Source organism: Apteryx mantelli, chromosome 13 (assembly GCF_036417845.1).
Source record: "Apteryx mantelli isolate bAptMan1 chromosome 13, bAptMan1.hap1, whole genome shotgun sequence".
NCBI classification, from domain to species: Eukaryota; Metazoa; Chordata; class Aves; order Apterygiformes; family Apterygidae; genus Apteryx; species Apteryx mantelli.
The window spans coordinates 6033710-6054491 of NC_089990.1; the positions used below are offsets into that span (position 1 = coordinate 6033710).

At 52.4% G+C, this 20782-nt stretch overlaps 1 protein-coding gene across 2 annotated transcripts in view; it reads right to left on the reverse strand.

The window, feature by feature from the left end:
- GPC3 (glypican 3) overlaps positions 1-20782 on the reverse strand; it is a 139884-nt gene that overhangs the window by 54556 nt on the left and 64546 nt on the right. For both annotated transcript variants that reach the window (XR_010885524.1, XM_067304119.1), the window contains exons 3-5: positions 18118-18812; positions 4711-4844; positions 2175-2300 (exon numbers count right to left, since the gene is read on the reverse strand). Coding sequence is in view for 1 of the 2 variants with exons in the window: in XM_067304119.1 (XP_067160220.1) it covers positions 2175-2300; positions 4711-4844; positions 18118-18812 (955 nt within the window). In the remaining variant the exon portion in view is untranslated. The remainder of the gene's footprint in view (positions 1-2174; positions 2301-4710; positions 4845-18117; positions 18813-20782) is intronic.

The window sequence follows — 20782 nt, forward strand, 5'->3', positions numbered from 1 at the left end:
ACACCTGAAGCAGCCAAACGATCACTAGCTCCTTTTGGCCGTTTTGGTTCTACATCAAGCAACACAATTGGCTTTAGAGCTGGTTTTCACTATGCATTTGTTTTGTTTCGAAGCACATTTTGCAAACAAGCCTGGGGAGGGCAGCACCATGGACTGTTTTCTCCGTTCAGCTGTGTTTAGATGAGTTTCCCCCGTAGTTTCACTGGCGGAAACACTGCCATGTACGACTCTCTCTCAGAGAGACCTCCCCAGTCCGCACCCACTTGGGGCTGTTGCCTGGCTCACAGCAAAACACCTCAACATTCACAACAGCAGAACTTCAACAGCTCCTGCGAGGGAGCTCGTACCGGTATTTCATGTTACCTGGCAGAGGTGGTGATGTCTGCACGATAACCCGGAGGGTGGGAAGGAGGAGATGGATGGACAGACGGGCTCTCTTCAAGCCCAGCAGAGGATTTCGTCATTGACTTAATACCTAGGCAGCCAGCGGGCTGAAAACGTGGGGTCCCCAACATGTACCTGCACTTTATCCTCTCCTTCCCCTGCCCTGTCTGCACGCTGCGGCACCCACCAGCTCCTACGCAACCTGCAAACCCCATGCCCACTGCACGGAGAGGGTCTGGGGCTGGACCAGCCCAGCACGATCTCCAACAACCTGCAGCCACCTACCAGCTCTGCACCGGGGCTCCTGGAAACGTGCAGCGCCTCCCAAAGCGGTGCCTGCAGAGCCGGCATGGAGCCTGTGCACAAACACAGCTCCATAGAGGCTCACCACGCGCATCCTCCAGCTGTGCAGATCTTCACTGGTGAAGGTGCCGTGCTGCGCGCTGGCCCGACCCTGCGCTGGAAACCCCAGCCCCAGGCTGGAAGGCCACTCCGAGCAACCCCGGCAGGGCTCTTACCGCACTGCAAGCACCTGCAAAAGGTGCTCTGGAGCAATGCCGAGCTCCCCAAAGCTTGCACTCGAGCAAGGGAGAATCAAAGCAAAACCTGTCTTGGCCCCATTGTCCAACACATAATTGCTACTGCTACTTTGCAGCCCCGGTGTTATCTGCCAGCTGAACTGGGGAGGAAGGTAAAGGGCTTTTCTAAGCAGAAAGCTGAAAAAAAGACTATCATCTAAAGCCAGAGTTAACCCACAAATATAAGCCACTGGGAGGATTTGAACCCACAATCTTTCCTTCTCCGGCTCTTCCCTCAGCAGTGGTTTCGCCGGGGCCTGGTTAAGGCAGTCACCTTAACTGGCCGTGGCCCCAGTGAGCTGAGGTAGGCAGAGCTCGCACCCCAGGTCCTCCTCTGCAAAGCTGCAGTGTGTGCAGCACTATTTTAAGACGTTTTATAATTAACAAGCAGTGAGGCGATATTGAAGTAATCTTTTTTTTTTTCAATTGTACTTCTCACTAGGCATGGAAACACCAGATTTTCCAGAAATGGTACAGACAGAGGATGCATTTTTCCTCAGGCGAAGTAAGTACATTTTCTTAAGTGTGTGATCTTAGATGCTTGAGTAATTTTTTAAAATACAGCTTAATGCTAATTTTCTGGTCCCTTTGGTGTTTCAGGTCAGTATTGCAAGTGCAGGTTAATTATCACCTGAGGCTACTGATCAAGAAGCCGTAATTAATATCTCAACGTTTCATCACTTCTTCATTTTATTTCTATTTCTTCTCTTAGGGAAACTATTTAATAGCAAAGGATGCTTTGCAAAGCAGGCTTACTAGGTGAGACTCAGGTATAATCGTAAGAAACATTTCCAAGTTGCACTTCCACATTCTTCAAAGTTCCTGAGGAGCAATTTTTGCAAGAAAAACCTCTGTTTCCATTAGCACACCCTTCCCCGTCATACTACGAATCCTGTATTGTCTTCATTAATCCCCCTGCTACTGCCAGGACAGCCTCAGACCCAGCAGGCAAGGCAGGGAAACGCAGGCCAGGGCCGGAGCCGCTCTCCGCGCGGGCACTGGGAGACCCGGCACGCGACTGCATCGCCCCTCAACGCGGGCTCTGCACATCGCTCCGAGCCGCCGTGCAGCAGGCATCGGTTCTGCAAAAGGTTTCTTACGGATAAGAGGGACCAGCAGGGAAAGGAGCAGCGTGCTGGCCACAAATCGCTCCTGGGTTCACAAAACACGGGCGCTGCTGGGGCAAGGGAGGGGAAGAGAGCTACGATTCACCTCTCCACGATTTCTTGTCCGTTCCAGCACAGGCTGTCGTTCCGCACGGCAGAGCTGTGGCTGCAGACGTACTCTGGCAAGCTGCTGTAAAAACTGCTGTGAGACTTCAGCTTCACAATGAGCTCCCTGGAAGAAAGGGCAAAAACAGGGCTCAGTTAAAAGAGGGAAAGCCGACGGTGTTGGTGCATTTTAACCGGTGAGGGTGGCCACGTAACCAAACAGAAACACAAGTCGCTGCCCGTAACAGGAGGGCAGCAGCCCCTCTGCCTCGCAGCGGGCGACGGCAGCCCCTCCGAGCACGGGCCGCCTGTCAGCTTGTCCGCCTGACACCGGCCACCCGCCGTCCCTGCACGGGGAGGTGGCACTCCGCGCTTGCACTCGCAGAGGGGACGTGAGGCAGGCGGCAGCCCCGCTCCGCACCCTCTCCTCCCAGCAGAAGGGGCATTTGGCCGTCCCGGTGCCCCTTCGGCGGCAGTCCGGAGGTGCCGGGTCCCCTCTGACCATGCTGGGCCCAGGGCACTCGGAGGCATCGGAGCAGGCACAGGGCGATGCCCCGGTCCTCCCCACCCAGCTCTGCCCCACCAAGGGCAAAGAGGCAAGCGGGGGCACCCAGCAGCTGCTGCTGGGAAATGCCAGCGGATTTAATTAGGTAAAAGTTGCAAAGAGCCCAAGGATATGAATAGCAGGACTGGAGGAAGCAAAATTTGGCCTCATGGTCTCTTGGCTTCAGTTCAGCGCATTTCCCTCTTTGGCAGCAGGTTTCTTCTTGGCCTCCTTCCTCACCAGGACAGAGGACGAGGGACCGTCACCTCCAGTGGGGAACGCTCCCAAGGGTTGGCCTCCGGATACCCACGGCGGCGCTGCTTCCGCACCCCCTCTGCTCTTCAGGGAGACCGGGTGAAGCAAGGGGCCGTCAAACAAATCAAGTTTAAAAAGCAGCGCAGAGCTGCTCTAGAACCAGTCCCTGCAGGCCGGGCTGCGGAGCGGGAGCCAGATTTCCCCTCTCCTTTCCTTTTCCAAGCATTTACAATCACTCTCCCCTTTGGCCAGACGGTGCCAGGCCAGGCGCAGGGAGCTTCTCCCGGGGCGCCCGGGCGTTTGGGGAGCAGAGGCCAATCCTGACACAGGCAGGCAGCTTTGCTCTCCAAGCTCAGCTTTGCTCCCCAAGCTCAGCTCTGCTCCTCACGCTCAGCTCCAGACTGCCAGCTGGGGGCAGACGAAACAAGGAGAAGACATCCAACGCCGGCAAAGCAGCCCGCGCTGTTCAGCTCTGGGTTTTTCTCAAAAAGCAGCATTTCAGCCCTGATCAGACTCACAGCCCGTGTGCGCAGGGCTCACATGAATGTGGGCAGAGTGCAGTCCAAGTCTTCTTCTCGCTGGGCTCAACACCACGCAGCCCTCCAGGAGACTGCAAGCACCTCCTGACCTACCCATCGCTACCCGCACCACTGAGCGCAGCTTTGGCCAGGTAAAAGCCCCCAAAGGGTGCCAGGAGAGCTCGCAGCCTTCCTGCACAAAGTCAAGGGTGCTTAGTACGCTCCCCTCCTGCATCAGCCCCTGGCCCCCGCGGTCCTGCCCGTGCCCGTGCTCCCTTTTCTGCGGACGCCGCGAGCATCGGGGAGCAAGGGACAGAGAAAAACTTCCCTTCGCCCTGGAGCTCCCAGCTGGGATCCCCGGGGGCCGGCAGAGAGGGGCAGGGAGAAACACCTCCGCAGCTCGCCTAACTCACGGCAGCAGGTTACGTTGGACTCGGTCGTCCTCGCCGACATCTCCAGCAGGGCCGGGGCAGCGCAGCCCCGCGGCGTGTTGAGACAGCGGAGGAATGCAAGCGCCGGCGTTATCTAATGGGAACTGTATCAAGAATGCGGCCCGGTTGCTCTTTAAAAGGAAATTCATCCAAGTTAGTCGAGCCCCGGTTCTCAAAAGAGCTGAAGTGGCCTGTTTCTCTTCTGCAGAGATTTTTCATGCACTTAAGGCAGCAGTAAAGGCACAGCCCGTTTCTGGGTGGCTTCCAGACCCACGGGGAGCGCTTCTCCCCAGCACGCCAGCACGAGCCCAGCCTTGCAGGAGGGAAGCGCCGGGTGCAGCGCCACGAGCGCAGACACCTGCTTTGCTTTGAAAACACTCAGTAAAAAGGCTGCTAATATTCCTGAACTACCCTAAAACACTGCACAAAAATGAAGGGAAATAAGCCCCCCTCCACCTACAGGAGAGGCATTATGTGCCCGTCTGGAGCGACCGTTTCCACCTGCGACGATACCTGGGAGGGTATTTGGCACTACTGCAGCGCCCGAGAAACCCGGGCACAGCGTTTGGGGTACGAACCCAGTGCTTGGCGCTGTACAAAAGCAAAACAACGATGGAAAGCAGCAGGCAGCTTCCCAGATTAAAAGAGGAGCACCTCAGCAAGGATGCCCTGGGTGAGAAGACACGCGGGCAGGCACCAAGCTGCCCTTCGCAGGCAGCCACAGAGCGGCTCTGACGCCTGCAGTCGAAACCAACCGCAGGTTTATTGGTAAGGGAAAAAGCCTCTCACCTCCTGCGGCCGGACAGAGTTTCTTCTTGTTCAGTACGAGTCACCTTCAGGACCTTCCTGTCACCGAGAAGCTCCTCGGGGTAATGAGCTGATCGATGCCGCCTCTGCTGAGCGTGGCCACACAGCCGGCTGAGCTGCAAGACACAAGCACCGCGGCGTGAGGAAGCGTTACCGGGACCAGAAACGCGGTGGGAAACGGCTTCAGGTGCGCGCCGCCCCCGGCACGCGGGCTCCCCAGCACAAGCACGGGTAAGCGCCCCGGTCCCGGCGGCTCGGGGACCCACGGGCCACTGCCCGGAGCGCCCCGACCCTCGTTAACAGGGGTTTGCACCCCAAGTCGCTTCGCACCGACTCAAACACGTTACAGGGACAAACTTGCAGGCAAAGCGATTAGAAACACATAGCAATTCTTCCTCTGCACGCACAGCCCAGGGACTTCTGACTTCGAGACTTTTTAAAGGTGTCAGACATCCTGCTCGGGTTCCTACCTCGGAAGGCGAAGCCGCCCTTTCCAAAAGGAAGCTGAGCTTTTGCCGACGGTCCCGGCCGGACCCGCAGCAGGGCTCCAGGCGCATGAAGGTGCACGCCACGCTGCCGCGTGCAGCTCGGAGCGCTTTTCGAGCCAGCCTGGAGGATGCAGCAGCCTCCGCTGTGCGCACCCTCCCACCACTGATGCAAGCCGTGAGCATGCAATCCCAATCCAAACGGGGCCTAAAAATACAGCGAACGTTTTGGCTACAGCCCAGCCGCACCGTGGGAGGTCTTGATTAACAGGTCCCTGTTAATGACACAAATTAGCTCATTAGCATACAGATGATCCCGTAGCCGGGCGAAGCAGCGAGGGGAAGGCTCGGAGACGCCTCATTAAAGCTCTCCGGAGCAGGCGCTGCCCCGCGCCCCGGCCGCCCTCGGCCCCCGCTCTCCTGCGACGCCTGCAAGGCATTAACCTGCAAACGGGACAGCGCGAGTGCGCTCCTGCAAGCGAAGCCCCGGAACGGGCGGGCGGGTGAAACCTTCGTGCACCGGAGAAGCTGCAAGTTTGAGCAGCGTATCCAAGCTTTTGGGGTTTTTTTTAATTTATTCAAGGACTAATTAGCCTTTTCAGGAAAAAAAAAATCTGCAGCCTTTACAGAGTCATGGCCAAATGATTGTCACTTTTAGTTAAATAAAAATCAGGCTAAGATTTCAATATTGAAGCGAGAGGTTGTGTAAGCAGCACACGGCCTGCTCCTTTCCAGGGGCGGCGCTGCGTGTGCTTTTGTGCAGGAAAAGGTTTTCCCAGACCATCTGCCGGGCCCCAAGTGGTCCTCGGACAACATCTCGAAACGCTGGTTTCGATCTTTCCCCTCGTTCTAGCCCTGCTGCAAGCCTGGGAACGCGAGAATTCAGTTTTCCAGGCTCTTTCTCATCACCAGCACTATTTCAAAGCAAGCTCCAAATATTAAAAAGTCCAGGAACAAGGCACGGTCGGGCTGGTTCCCTGTTTGCCCCTAGGATCGCCAGGGCACGGCAGGGAAGAGGTGAGACCGCGACCTGCGCCCTGTCACATGAAACACGATGCCGTAGGAAAAGGCATATATCGATAAATAAATCGGCAGGGTCATTTTTAGGCAAAAGGGGGGATTTTTTTGGTTACTCTTTCAGAGACTCTGCCGGGCCACCAAGAATCGCCCCCAAGGCACGCAACGGAACCAAACCTCTCCCGAAGCCCCGAACTCCTAGCAGCCCCCGAAGCCGCCACCGCTTCAGCAGCCGCAGCGGGTTTTCCTGCCCCAGCTCCCTGAATCCCAATTCCACCCGCTCCCTCCAAGCGAGGGCGATGGGGCAAGGGCGACGTGCCGCCTGCCGCCAGCCGCTTCCCACCGCCCCGTTTCCTTATTTTACCTTCCCAAAGAGCAAATTCCTGCGGAGGAGGCGGAGAGCCCTGGGGAGCTCCTGGCCAGTGCTGGCGATCCCATGCCAGGCGCCTCCGGCAAGGGGGAGCAGCTGGCTCGCGGCGCCCGGCGGGAGCAGGAAAGCCGCATAACGGCTCCGGTTCGGAGGCAACATCAATCTGAGAGGAGCGCAGGGAACGACCCAACGCAGCAGCGCTGCCAGCCTGTTCGAACGCTTCCCCGTTCATTTAGGGTAAGAGGTGCCGGAGGACGAGGGGGAAGCTGGCTGCGGCTGCACGGAGATGGTGCGCCGCCAACGGAGCAAACGGGAGCCCGGAGCGACTTCCCCCCAGGCTGATGAGGAGACGATGAAGCCCAGCACCGGTCCGTGCAGCGCCTGCATCGCTTTTAAGAGTAAGTGCGTTTTAAGAGTAATTTTCTAGAAGTTTAAAAAAGCAAAAACAAAAAAACACCTAAACCCCACGCAATCACCTTTCCCTCGGAAGGGAGGAGCGCCCCACCGGATGCTCTGGATTATCCACACCACGAGCTCCGCTTTGCTCTAACGCTAGTGTGCTTCGTTTGACCTTTGCTTAAACTTCACGTGGAGTTTCCATTTGTCTTCCCTGGGAACTCCTTCGCTTATGGACTCCTTCTCCAGGAAGACACAGTATTATTTTTTCCCCCTTTAAGGGGATGGCCTCATTTCTACAGGTTTCCTCCCGCAACCTCCTCTGCTCCCTGGAGTTCACATATGTCATCTTATACCTATTTCCGAGTTTCCTTTGGGAGAAGCTGCACATTAAGCCGAAAAGCGATTAACTACTCTAATTGATTTGGATACAGCCTCCGAAAGGGCGATGTGGCTCGGGCACGCGGCTTCGCACGCAGCAGGCTACCACCAGCCTCGAGAAACCGTGCCGCCTTCGGAGGAGTCACCCGGCACCCTCGAAATCCCGCGCGCAGATAGATAGATAGATAGACAGATAGATATACATTGTGACGATGTGGTATAGAACATAAACTTTTTAATAGTAGTAACCGAGACCATTTACCATTTCTACAGGTGCAATAAAAATGCTAATATATGTTAATGTTTAGTCTGTGGTTAATGTTTTGTCTTCTTAATTTCCCCAGGGCTTTTATTCCTGATTTAAATCCGCCAGGCTGCTCGGCTCATCGCACTGCTTTCCGCGAGCGGCACGGCGCCCTCTCAAACGAACGCTGATTAACGCAAGCGAACAAACACCTAGCTAGGACAAACATCCGTATTATATGCTTGTAACCGTTATATACATTTTGTCCGGAAGATGCGAAAGACGGACCGTTCGCCGCTCCCTCGCTCTTCCCGCAGCGGAAACCGCGGTTACGGGCACACAAGTGAATTTATCGCCCTTTATTTTAGGGAGCACGGATATATTTTAGGATATCACAGCGTTATTAGCCACCTAATGATTGTTCTGCCGGCCCGGGCGCTCGAGCAGAAGGAACAAACCGAGCAGGGTAACGCAGGCGCCTTCTGCCCGCATGTCGCTGAAATCCCTCATTAACGGAGCGTTAAACGCTATTAATCAGCTCCACGGTGTCACGATTTCGATCACCAAGACGTCCCCTCGCAAGGATCGCCTAAGAGGCGGCGTCCTAACTAATCCTCGCCCAGGCGCGGGACGTGACCCCTCGCCACGCCGCCGCGAGGCACGCTTAATAACGCGTCAGCCGGCAGGCCGGGCACGCCGGGGATGGCCACCGCGGGCCGACGGGGGGCCGCGGGTACGTAGCGGAAGGGACCGGCGCCGCGCACCTCCGCGTCTTGTTCTTCCTGCCGCGGAGGACGCCCCGTCGCTCAGAGGCACCGCGACCTCGGTCCGAGCCAAGGCCTTTCAAAGGCACGTATAACGCAAACAAGGTGTTTCCTCTTCCCAGCGTCCTCAGTCCGCCGCGCTTAATCCACCGGAGAGAGCTGCTCTGTGCTTAAGCCAACGGCTGTTCGCTGTTATTTATAGGCTGGGAGGAAGTCGGGCTAAACCATCGCAGTTGCTCCTTGTGCCTCCTCCATAACCCGACGCGCAACGCGGGCACGACTTTGGAAGCGGCCGTTTCACTCCCGCGCTTTGTTAATTCCGTATTTAACACCAAATCCGGTGTTTCATTCCCTGTGGTCGGACCTCGGTGGCAGTCGGCGGGGCAGGTGGCTCCAGCCAGAGCTCAGGCTCAGCACCGGGACACGAGCAGGTGAGAAATGCTGAAGCACTTGCTTAATTTTCAGCACGTGCTTACGCAGCTTTCCCAGGCGGAGACGCTTCCCGGAACGGCGCTCCGTGGCATACTGATGTGCCCGTTGCTTTTACATTACCTCTACGCAGAACGATGCTTCTTGGACAACCGAAACAAAGGCTTTTGTCTTGGAGCAAGAAGCCAGCCTGGCCCAAAAGACAACGGCGGCGCGAAGGAGATGCGGGAGCTGCATCCGGCGGAGAACCCGGCTCGGGTGCGCGCGGCTCCGGCATCGCCTTCCTGCCGCATGGTGCCAGGCCCCAGACCGCAGCCCCCGGGCTGGAGGCACGCAACATGTGCTCGGCTGCTTTCCCTTTCCCCCGTTAATTGGCTTCCGCTGCAGATTTCCCGGGATTTTTATATCACGCCAGGTTTGTGTCTATGGCATTACACGACGAAGCAACCGGAGAGAAATAAATTCCTCGCAGCTTAATTTAGGGAGGAAAAAGAGATACCTGCCATCAGTCTGTAACAGGAGCCAGAAAAAGGGGCTATAGCAGGTTATTTAACAGCGGCGGTGTCAGCTGGGTTGCAAATGGGGTCAAAACTGAGTGGCCCAACTTCCCCCCCGCAGTCCCCAGCCCAGACTCAATTCTTCTTTGAGCAATACATTGTTAAATAATTTAAAAAGTTACAGCGTGACTTTTTTTTTTTCTTTTAAACCAGACTGATTCAATTTTGGAAGTATAAAGCCATTATAATGTGTCAGCTAGCAATTAGCTACTGTACACTGTTTATTCTTGAATATAATCTTTGGGTAGAAGGGCAATATTCTCAGAAACGCAGCATTAACTTGTTCCTCAATGACTTTAATATTGCTCTTTTCAAATTGCTGCTCATAAAATCTCAGGGAAGAAAAATCTACTGATGATATCCCATCGTCTTAATTAGTTCTCGCTCCCTCTATCAGCCGTTCAAGAGCAAGCGTAACATTTATATAAAATAGAGCACACGAGGCTCAGCGCTAACTGCTCCAACAGGTCATTTCGGAACAAGCAGGTAGGAAGCAATGCCCGTTCCGTTCCCGAACCTGTGCGGATCCGCGCTCACGGACAAAAGCAGCTGTTGAGATTTACACTTCAACAAACTCTCGCAGTGAAGCCGCTTCAAAGGTTTTTATGCCCCAACAGTATTTTTCGCTGCAAAACGCCTCCCTCCCTCCCTTCCTGCGCTAGGATGTTCAGGGCAGCGCAGCTGAATGGAGAAGCCTAACCCAGTTCCAAAAAGTTTAACCTTTCCTTCATTTATACGGATAAATAACCCCCCAGGAGCCACCTTTCGCTGCCTCCAGCCTCCTTGCTCATGCCCAGCCCCAATTCCAGCTAAAACGACACGGCTGCGCATATCCAAGCTCGCCGACTCGTTTCAGTGGTTTTTAAGCTAATACCTTTAACAGAATAATTGCAGCAATTTGTTTCCAAGTTTAGAGCACCAAACGAGCCCAAGCACGGAGCCAACCACCTCGGCACCCGGCACGAGCGAAAGGTTCGGGCTGTTCCTGCCTGGTCTGATCCAATTAAAGGCCAGTCCCAGCATAATCCACCCAAAACACAGCAGGTGAGGTGCAAAGACTTCCATCAGATTGCTGCCTGCGAGCAAGGAATTACACTCTTCCCAAAGACAAATCTGGCTTATTGAAAATGTAAATCATTATTTTCTAAAGACGTTTATATCTTCGGGGCTTTTCTGAGACTGTGTTGCAACATGTTTTTTGTGTACTGTGGTTAGTAAGAATGAATTATGGAATGACTTACAGCATTAGATTAAGTTCTGCTTGATTGAAAATATCTTTATAATGGAAATTGGTGTGCACTTTCAACTTTGTTATAATAATATTATATGTCTGATTAATATATTAAGTGACTCATTCAACAATAGGCTGTTTGCAGACAGAAATTAAATGAATTTGACTTTCTTTTCAATACCTTTATTAATGTTGTCAAACTGAGAGCTAGAATTAGATTATCAGAAGTGGATCCCAGTAAACCAATATCCACCAATTCCAAAAGGAGGCAGAGGGGAAGCATCAGATTGAACAAAACAAATTAGAGGCTTTCAGCATCTTTGTGTGCACCTTTACCTCCGTCTCATTTTTTAAGCTGTGGGCAGAGCATTTTCACATCTGTAAGCGACCGGGAAAGACATGCACATGTTGTCTTCTGCCTCAATAATTTCAGTAAACTACCTGTATGGAGAGAGACCTGTTATACTGTATGGAGGTGACTGATGGACCAATTCATTGAAAAAGATGAGAAAAAAAAAAATCTTGCACCAAAATCCTCAGGTAAAAAGCACTATTGAAATGCTCGGTGGCTCCCAACCAGGATCTGTCGTGCAAACCAGCCTGGCTCTCGGCTCACTGCCCCCGCGGGGTGCAAAGCAGCGCCGGCCGCGCGCACCAGCCGGGGCACTGCCATGGACCGGGGATGCTCTGCACCGAGCCAGCGCAGCTTCTCCATCCCGCATCCGCGCGCAGGAGCCCCCAGCAAGGACCCCAGGCTAAATCCTGCCAGGAGGCAAAATAAGCTGGGAGCAACAACCCACAACATCAGGTCCTGCCCTCAGGCATCCTCAGCCTCCTGCTTTTCAGGCTGTTCCTGCGGAAGGATGATTTAAATACCAACACAGGCTGTTTTAGCTTCTACAGAAATACCTGCTCTCTGGTGCTCTGGAGAGCACGGAGTTTATTTGTACAGTGGCACAGATCAATGTGTGCAATCCAAGAGTTAATAAGCTTTAGAAAGAAGTAACTCTGAGCACGCAACTCACCCGTGAATTATCCCCGCTAACCACTGGGCTCCGTGCGCCGACGCTGCTCGCTCCCTCTCCAGGTCAGTGCCTGAGAGCATCATTTCCACCGCGGCAGAGAGCGCAGGAGGGAATTAGGTGTGAAAATTGATTAGCTTAGAAAGATATACCTGCATAAAGAATTGCTAAATTCGCCAACTGCTGCTCTGCAGTTTTTTCTTTTTTTAATGGAAACAGCTCTGCCAAAGGAGCTGTAGGCTATCGACACAGCTTTCTGCAGCCAGCCTGCTCTCACTCAAATGAGCCTTTCAAAGAATAATGTAGTTAGCAGCAGACTTCACCCTCGTGCGTACAACTGAGAGCAGGCTCCGGGCCCCCGGGGGCTTAGCAGGGTGAGAGGAGGCAGGAGCACAACAGGTAGATATGAAAAAGGCCACCAGTTCGTTTCGCAGTAATCAGAAGAGGCCGAGTCCACAAGGATTGCTCTGGGGCGCTGCTGGCAACGAGGGGCGCGTTTTGCTGCTGAAAAGTCTGCCTCCATTGGTTTTTGTCATTTATTTCAGTAAAATGCATTTGTACGATGGCGTCTTTCATGCACAGGACCTCAAAACTTCTTCACAGTAAGATGCAAAAATGAGATAACGATTCACCGCACCGAGCGCAGGCCGCGCGCCGGCGCAGGATTCAAACCGCCGCCAAATATTCATCGGATCCCAGCACCTCGTTTCCTGCAGGCCAAAGCAAAAAGCTGCTGCTCTGCCTGGGCAGCTCTGGGCACGTTCTGCTTTGCTGCTTTTAAGAGCCTGTTTCGTTCTTGGCGCATGCATCAGCATTGCTAACGGGCGAGTTAGCTATAGTTTTAAGACAGCACCACTCTTGGGGGTTCCTGTCGTTGGAAGTAAACTCGGAGCAGTTAACGTGAAGGATGCCCCGCGCGTGACCTCGGCTGCAGCTCCTGCTGGGAACTGCAGGCATGGAAAATGAGGCCAAGGGAGGGTTTAGCGTAAAAAGCATAAATAGATGGATATCTGCGAGCACGAGCCTGGCGCTCCAAGGCTGCAGGTCTTTGCAAGGATAAAATCTTCAGGAAAGGGAATGGGCCGGAATGCATTTTGCAAATAAGGAACCTGTGTTAATAGAGGTGGCGGGAGGCTGCAGCTATCTGGATGAAAACCAAGAGAGCGGTGTCCGTGGGGGCGATCCATGGATATTTTATCTCTCTGCTTAAAACAAAGATATAAGGCCAGTTTTGAAACAGGATCTCAGAACAGACAAAGTTCCTCGATTCCCCCGATAAGCGTACGGCGTGCTGGCTTGTCTGGAGCGAAGATCCGGACCAAGCTAAAGGAAAAGAAAGGCAGTTCATGCTATAAAAGTAACTTCTCTGTGGGCCCGTCTAAAGCCAGCCAGATCCATCCCGGCCTGGACAGGGCTCAAGCGCTGCCCCGGCACCGGGAAGCGGAGGATGCAGCAGGAACAGGTGCAGCGCTTGCTCTCCAGCAGGAAAGCTCCCGTCCCTTCCCGCTAACATTATGGGACAAGCCGTGTTTTTCTGATGCTGCGATCTTCGGTGCAGCCTGAAACTCAGCTTTCCTCTCAAATCCAATCCACTTCCAAGCCCTCGCATTACGTCCTGGACCATTACAACTCACCATAAAACGAACCAGTCTGAAATTTGAAAGCCTTAAGGTCAATGCACCCGGTACAGGGAGACGCTCGCTTTTCCTCTCCTGCAACGCGCAGTCTGTTTTGGATTACACCATCGCCATCCCTCTCCTCTTCTCCACTGCAGAGTATCCCGTGTCTGGCTGTAAAACACGGGAGCCAGGAAAGAGAAGAGAAAGGGGGCTTTATGCAGCGAAGAAAGCTGTGTAATACTCCAGAGCTGTGCACTGCCATTCCCAGATCTGCCTCCGACAGAGGTCGGAGCTTCAGCGCAGAGTCGGCGAGGGCATCAGCGGCTTTCGCAACAGCTGCTCCACGCGCTGCCCGCGGCTGCACGCAGGGGGGAGGCGGCACCGCCAGCAACTACCTGCGGCATTAAATTAAAAAAGCATCGCTGCAAATCCCGGTGCAATGGCACAACATGCCAGAGGCTGGGACGCATCCAGCTAAAAGGACAGAAGGAGAACAAAGAAGGTGGAAACAACATAAAAGTTTATAAATAAAATTCAGCCGGGCCTGACCCGGTGGCAAATTCACCCACCGCCTTGCCAGGGTCACCGTGGGGCCGAGCAGGCCAGACGCGGGGTAAAACTTCAGCAGGCTGAGAACAACCTCGGAGCCTCGTCCCCACGGAGGGGCGAACAGCAGCCACGGACGTCCGTGCTGAAGCCGCTTCTCCCAATGAGATGCAAACCCTTAATTCCCTAAGGCACGTCTGAACATCAAACCAAAGATTTAAGAGCAGAAGCGGCGTGCCAAGACCGCCGGATCAAAATCGTCGATGCTGGGTTGCAGAACTGCAGGCACAAATAATTTTTCCGGCTTTATCCTCTTAGCTCCAGCCAAGCCGCCAACAGCGTAGGGATTTATAGATCAAAATCAATGCTGTACGGTTGAGCACTTTGCCAGATGCCTCCACAACTATCTGAAAATCTTAGTATCTGAACCTCTTTAGTCAACTAATTGTGATACTCGCAAGACATTTCCGCAGCGACAGGAGGGTCGCGGACGCTGTCCCGCAGCGGGAACGGACTTGTGACTTGCAAGACGGTAACCAGAAAGACCTTGTATTCCTTGGCTCAGTCGTGCTGCGAACGTGGCAGCTCCATGGCATTTGCTGCGTCTGACCTTCATCCCGGGAGCGCGTACGGGTGCTGCCAAGAGGAGACTCGCGTGGTGCCGGCGGGATTGGCGACCTGCAGCTCCGTGCCGGGACTGAGCGGCACCGCGGGACGGGTGAAGGGCAGCAGGACGTCCTGCCGTCCCCAGGTGAAGGACACGCGTCCTGATGGATGTGTCGCACGCGAGCACCTAGCAGAGCCAAAACCTGAATCTTTCCCCCCCCAGGACTCACACTTGCAGCGCATCATCCCCTCCGTGTGCCTGAACAGCTAGAGCCTCGTCCCCAGCCACGCACCTTTCCTTTCGGGCTGGACAGGCTACGACTTGCCCGTTTTCCACTCTACTGGGATTGGTTCAGAACCCTACAGGGAGGGGGGAAAAAAAGCATTAAGAAAAAATATTTATGTAGCCAAATATCTGTGTCAAACCAACAGTCATCTATCACCTCAACTCTGCAAGCTTTCAAAATAAATTTACAGTGCAAGCTTAAGGTAAGGAACCCCACAGGAAATCAACTATTAGCTATATAAGAACACCCAGACCTATTTTCTCTTTTGTGCTTTCAACAGCAGAGAGAGCATTAACTCCGAGCCGTGCCGGGGTTGCATATTTTATGAGGTTTATTTGTACTGCTTCTCTCTGATTGTCTTTGTTTGTGGTAGAAAGCACAAACAGACCGACTCTAATCGCCCTTCTTCCCTACACTCATGATTAAAACACCTCCAAGAGGTGGAAGTACTAGGCACATTTTCAACCAGGGAAAAAGTAGCGGACAGGAAAATTTAATGCATGTAGATATAGCCATTGAAATTTTTATGAGCCCGGTGGGAATGAGCCTCCTTGACAAAGCATCTTAAGGCCGTATTTTAGGGGTGTAGTGGTATAAAAAACAACAAACAATAAAATAAATAAATAATAAATACCTATAAAAATAAATAAAATAATAAATACCCTAATACTGGCTATGGGCGCAGTGGCGCGGAGAACCCCAAAGGGCTGCAGAAGGGAGGCCAAAGCCGCGAGAAAACACAGCGGCCCGAAGGACGGACAAGGGCAGCAGCATTGCCATTCAGGCTGATCGCTACGGACACGGGAGATAAGTTTTCCAGAATTCCGGGGGGGGTTAATGACAATTAAATAACCTGCCATTATCCTTAATAACGTGCAGACGAACTGAACTTTGCCTACAGAAAGGCCGGTGGCCAAGGTCAGTAATAAAAGAGAGCGGTACGAAAAGCCGGCAGGAGAACAAAGCCCCAGACTTTCAACAGGCAGCTGCTGGGGTGTTTTATACTTTGATATGGCAACGGTGTCTAAAGCCAATCGTATTTACAGGGTAGCAGTAAACACAACCGTTTGCTCCCAGGTATGTTCTTTAAAACTCAATATGTGTTGATAAGTTTACAGAGAAAGCGCCGTCCCGGCAGGGCGGAAGGATTGCCTTCTAGCGCTCGCGGGCAGAGATACTTACCCCAGCTGCCCGACGCGGAGCAGCAAAGTCGGGCAACCTGCAGCGCTGCAGTTAGGACTGTGAGCGCTTCCATCACCGCTCGATTCCTCTACTGAGCAGCTCAGACCTTCATTTGTAAGAAGTTGCTCTGGGCTCAGGTTTGACATAAAAGTCTTAGCTGAGCAACCGCAGCATTTTGAAAATAAACTTTGAAAAACCCAGTGGCCATTCTCTTTCGGGGACAACTGCCAGACAATTGGTTTGCTTGGTGGAGATTTTTTCCTCCGTGCTCCTATAACTCAAAAATGTCTCTAGAGCAAATAAAAGAATCACTCAAGTATTAAATAATCAAGAAGAGTTACGTTTAAATAAGTGCCTAACTATACATGGCACTAATGAATTCAAACAGCTCTACCAAGTATGAAAGCACTGAACGGTTCTGTGATGCTCAAGGATTTTTTATTTTAAAGGACATCAATTTATGTTCCAGTTTGGCAAAGGATGGGCAGACTACGGCTCTGCCGCCACAGCCCGTGTTGACTTTTGTGGCGCTCCATCCAGTAAAGGAACGTGGCTCTCCTTAACACTACGAAACCTTAAGGCCTTGATTTGGCCACCAAGAACATGTTTGTGGGAGGACCAGTGGATGGAGAGGTCACCCAGGTGCCACCACGTCACTTCAAAGCCCACGTACGCACAGTGGCATGGGTCCTGGGCGACCCTGGAGCAAAACCGGCACGTGCAACGGCATGGGAACACTGCTGCCTGGGTGTCACGTAGCTCAAAATGCATAATCCGATCCATTTTCACTCCTCCCCCCCCAAAAAAGATAAGAATTACTTAGAGTGCGACTACTACAATGACCTACACAAACTGTTCCTTTGCAAACAGGAGTCAAGAACGACAGGAACAAGCTGCTAACAGTGAAACTGTGGCAGATTTTAATCATCGCTGGCTTTAAGCAAACGCCGACATTCCCACCTTCCCCCCGTAACTCTGCCCTGCCCGCACGGAGCGATTCCATCACACCTTGGAAAAAATCCCTTCCACAAAGCAAGCGTTACATTACCTCCTACCACTCGTCCCGGGCGTTTGGAGAAAGCGACAGTATTTTCTCCACAAGAAAGCCACCGTTTCTTGGGAGGATTAGAAATTCGCACAATATATTTTAAAAGTCAGGTCACTCCTAATAAATACGAAATAACCTCGCTCCTGGGATTAAGTGCAGCCTGAAATTGGAAAGAATTACCACAACAGGGAAAACCAGGCACCTCCTTGAGTAAATCACAAAACAGCGGATGCCGTACAGCACGCGCCTCCTCTTGCACCTATTTATTTGGAGGTATGTTTTGCTGATGCTAAAGAAGGAAGCAACGGTCCTCTGCCCGGCCCCAGTCTGTGATCTTTGGACATCAGATGGTCTCCTAAGGACCTCTGTCCTCCATTTCACATGCTACCAAAAGTTCTAGAAATAGGAAAATTGGGGGCAGGTGTGACGGTGTGCTGCTTCTCCCCCGATGTGCTCTCAACCCAACCTCCCCGTAAACAGCACGTAGACAGGGGCTAATTGAGCACGCACCAACTAAGACCCGTCTAGCATGCAAATATGACTATAAGTCAATCATCTCCCCCCCATAAACAGGGGGCAGCCCAGAGCCCATGGAGCTCTCCTGCACGGCAGCGGGCTGCCCTGCAGAACCTCCTCCTGAGCAGGGACGCCTCTCAAGGTTGCTCCTCGAGGTTGAGAGACTCCTGACCCGCGACAGATCCTCGGCAAGTGATTAACAGCATGCTGAAACTTCGCAAAACTTTGCTATGTTATATCTCTGATTGTGCACATAACCCTTTAGACATAAACCGTTGACCAAGTCTGGGACTAAGACTGGATCCTGCCGCACCCAGACTCCCCTGAGAAGGAGTCTGGAAAGCAAGGGGGTGCACTCTGAACCTTGTGACTCAACGGGAGGGTCTCCTTGACACTGTTATCTGACCCTGTCCTCCATGAAGTAAATAACAGAGTGAACCTTGCCATCGACCCTTGTTAAATCATTGTCTTATTTACGATTGAACTTTGTTAAATCGCTATCTGACCTCAATAAAACATATTTCTGCTTCTCTCTTACAAGTGAAGTGCATTACTCCCCACTCATCCGGGACAGCGGGGAGCTGGAAATCAGAGAACCTGGGGTTTGCTGGACACACTGCTGGGTACCCAAGGAGCACAGCCGAGCCCCGCCGCGGCGAGGAGCGCAGGGAGCCGTGGGAACCACTCACGGTTGTCGAGAGCTTTCCTTCGTTCTTCTGCACGTGCACCACCGCGTCCCGCACCAGGGAGAAGAGGTTGAGGAGGACGTGCTCCATGTCGTAGATGCCGCGCATGCCTTTGGCCAGCCCCTCCAGGGACCGGATGTATTCCCGCCAGTAGTTATCGATCTCCACGACGCCCGCCAGGCACCCGTGCATCACGGCGCCGCAGTAGCCGGCACAAGGCTTGGCCAGGAGCAGCCCCTGGCAGTGCGAACAGTACCACATTTTTAGCAGCGCTCGTCCACAGTCCTTGCTGAACTTTAAGTGGTCGGTGGTGTTGATCACCTCGATCCCAAGGTTGAGCGCCTGCAGGAAGACCCGCGTGGCCTGCAGCGACTTGGACACCTGCGTCATCATCATCTTAGGGTAGTTACCAAAGACCTTGAGGTCTCTCCTGGCTGCCCGCAGGCATTCAGTCATTTCTACGGAGGGATCGGGGAAGCCAGGATTAATCAAGTGAGAGTAGACCAAGGGGAATAAACTGTCAAAAAATTCATTTATCATGTCATTAACGCTGATGTCCGAGCCCAATATGTACAGTGAGATATCAGTAAAAAGTTCTCCGACAAACTTAAGAGCTTTGGGCCCCATGCTCTGGTAGTGGTTCCTAAACATGGTGTTGGTGAAGTTTCTTGCATGCCGTACTACAATCTCAAAGGCTTCTGCAAAACAGAACACAAAAAAAAAAAAGAAAAAAAAAAGAAGGTATTAAGAGACAACGAGCTCAGAAACAGGGAAGATAACATCATACTGCATTACTGCTGCAAAGGCTGGTCCTATCCTGCCCACCGCGGTCAGATGCCTGCTGGCAACTGCATCTGCTGCACAACAGATCAGGATAAGGAATTTTCAGGGGAGTGCACATATTCTTCAAACATAGGCTACTTTTCAAAATGGCAAAAACTATGATCTAGTTAACGTTCCAGCTTTTAAAGAAAATATCGATTCAAGAAAAGGGCTAGACTGCAATTTCTTTCCTTCCTTCTCTCCTATTGATTCAAAATTAACAGGAATTCTATCTGAGACTTCATTTAAGACAAAGACAAATGTTTGACACCAAACTGTACAGTGTTTAAAATCAGGAAACTGTAAATGCTGACATTCCATTATGAAAAGGAAAATATTTGTAGGAGCTTGATCACAGAGGTTTTTTGGACTCAACCGCCAGCACCCATTCTTCACAAAGTGTCTGTAAAGCCATTTAAAATCACTGCAAAACTCTGTAGCTTTCCTGAAGGCACCAGCTTCACTTTGGCTGCAAATCCAACGTCTTCTCCACCCTGGACACAAGCTGCTCCATGGGACAAAGCAGTGGTGGCATCCGCCTGCGGGTGCTCTGCCAGGATCACTAACACAGATCAGGCCATGCCAAACCACCCGGTGAAGCTCAGCAGCAAATTTTACACCGAGACCACCAATTTGCCAAGAATAGGTAGGTGGCATTTCCCCCCTCTCCTCTCTCACAGGCTTGAGGACATCCTGCACATGCCTCCGTCACACGGCAACACGAGAGCCTTTGGCAACAGAGTCACTCCGTTATTCTCTTACCTATAACCCTTCCAACAAGGTGGCTTCCAAAACATCCATGCTCGCATATGCACACACACCTATAGCTACACACTCCCTCCTCCGGCCCCAGCACGCAAGTTAAAGCATTAGAAGGAGAGGCTCTCAGTGCAAAGAGGTACTAGGGTTTTTCTCTTCGGCCAAGCATCTCTACCAGTCTGCCTCTCGTCCTCCAGGGTCCTATTCGTAAAATGCTAAAAATAATTAACAACCTCTCAGTTCACAGGTCACTGACACCCTGCAAGGTAACGGCTCTCAACTGTGTCACTCTGGAAGCACAAATCCAGGCTCGATTTGCATGAAAATTATTCATGTTCAATAATTAAAGGGAATGTTTAATTTTTAAAACCATAAGTGTTATTTTTTTCCATTTGTTAAGTCTGGCATGCAGCTGAGCACGGCCTGCCGCCTCTCCGCAGGGGTTCAGGATCAACGCTGTCACGAGCAACGTCAGGCCTTGCTGCTCGCCCTGTACAACATCCCACATCAATCAAGAGCTTTGGAGACCACGGTGCCCCCAGGACCCCAAACCACCTCTTCGCGGGTGCACGTCATTCAGGCAGACCCGACAGGCAATGCGCACCTGACCCCCATGTATCTGCTGTGAAAGGAGAGCAAATTCTGGTTGCACCAGTGTAAAAAGTTTTAAAACAAAAGTTTCTTTAAATAGGGCACTATAGGGATTATGAAACTTTTTCTCCTCTATCCTCAGGAGCACCAGAATAGCTTTTGCCTCCACAAAGAGCACAAAGCCCTTTTTGGGCGAGTGTCTTTGACAGCAACTGCAGACGGTGCCAGGATTTTCATGCTGTGCCTCACCATTTGCCTTTAACCTCTTCTCTGTTAGTTCCCTCAGAAAAAGACATCCCTCTTCCCTTTTCTTGCTCCTCTGTGCTTTGCAAGTTACCATCAGAGCCAAGAGACTCTTCGCTGATTAGAAAATATTCCAGGCTCCTATGCAAGCCTCCTACGGCGAGAAACGCTTCAGAAAGGAATCGAGAACAGTGGCGTATCAGAAGAGCACGCACACACAGTCCCACTGCTTTAAAGGTCATGACATGCACAT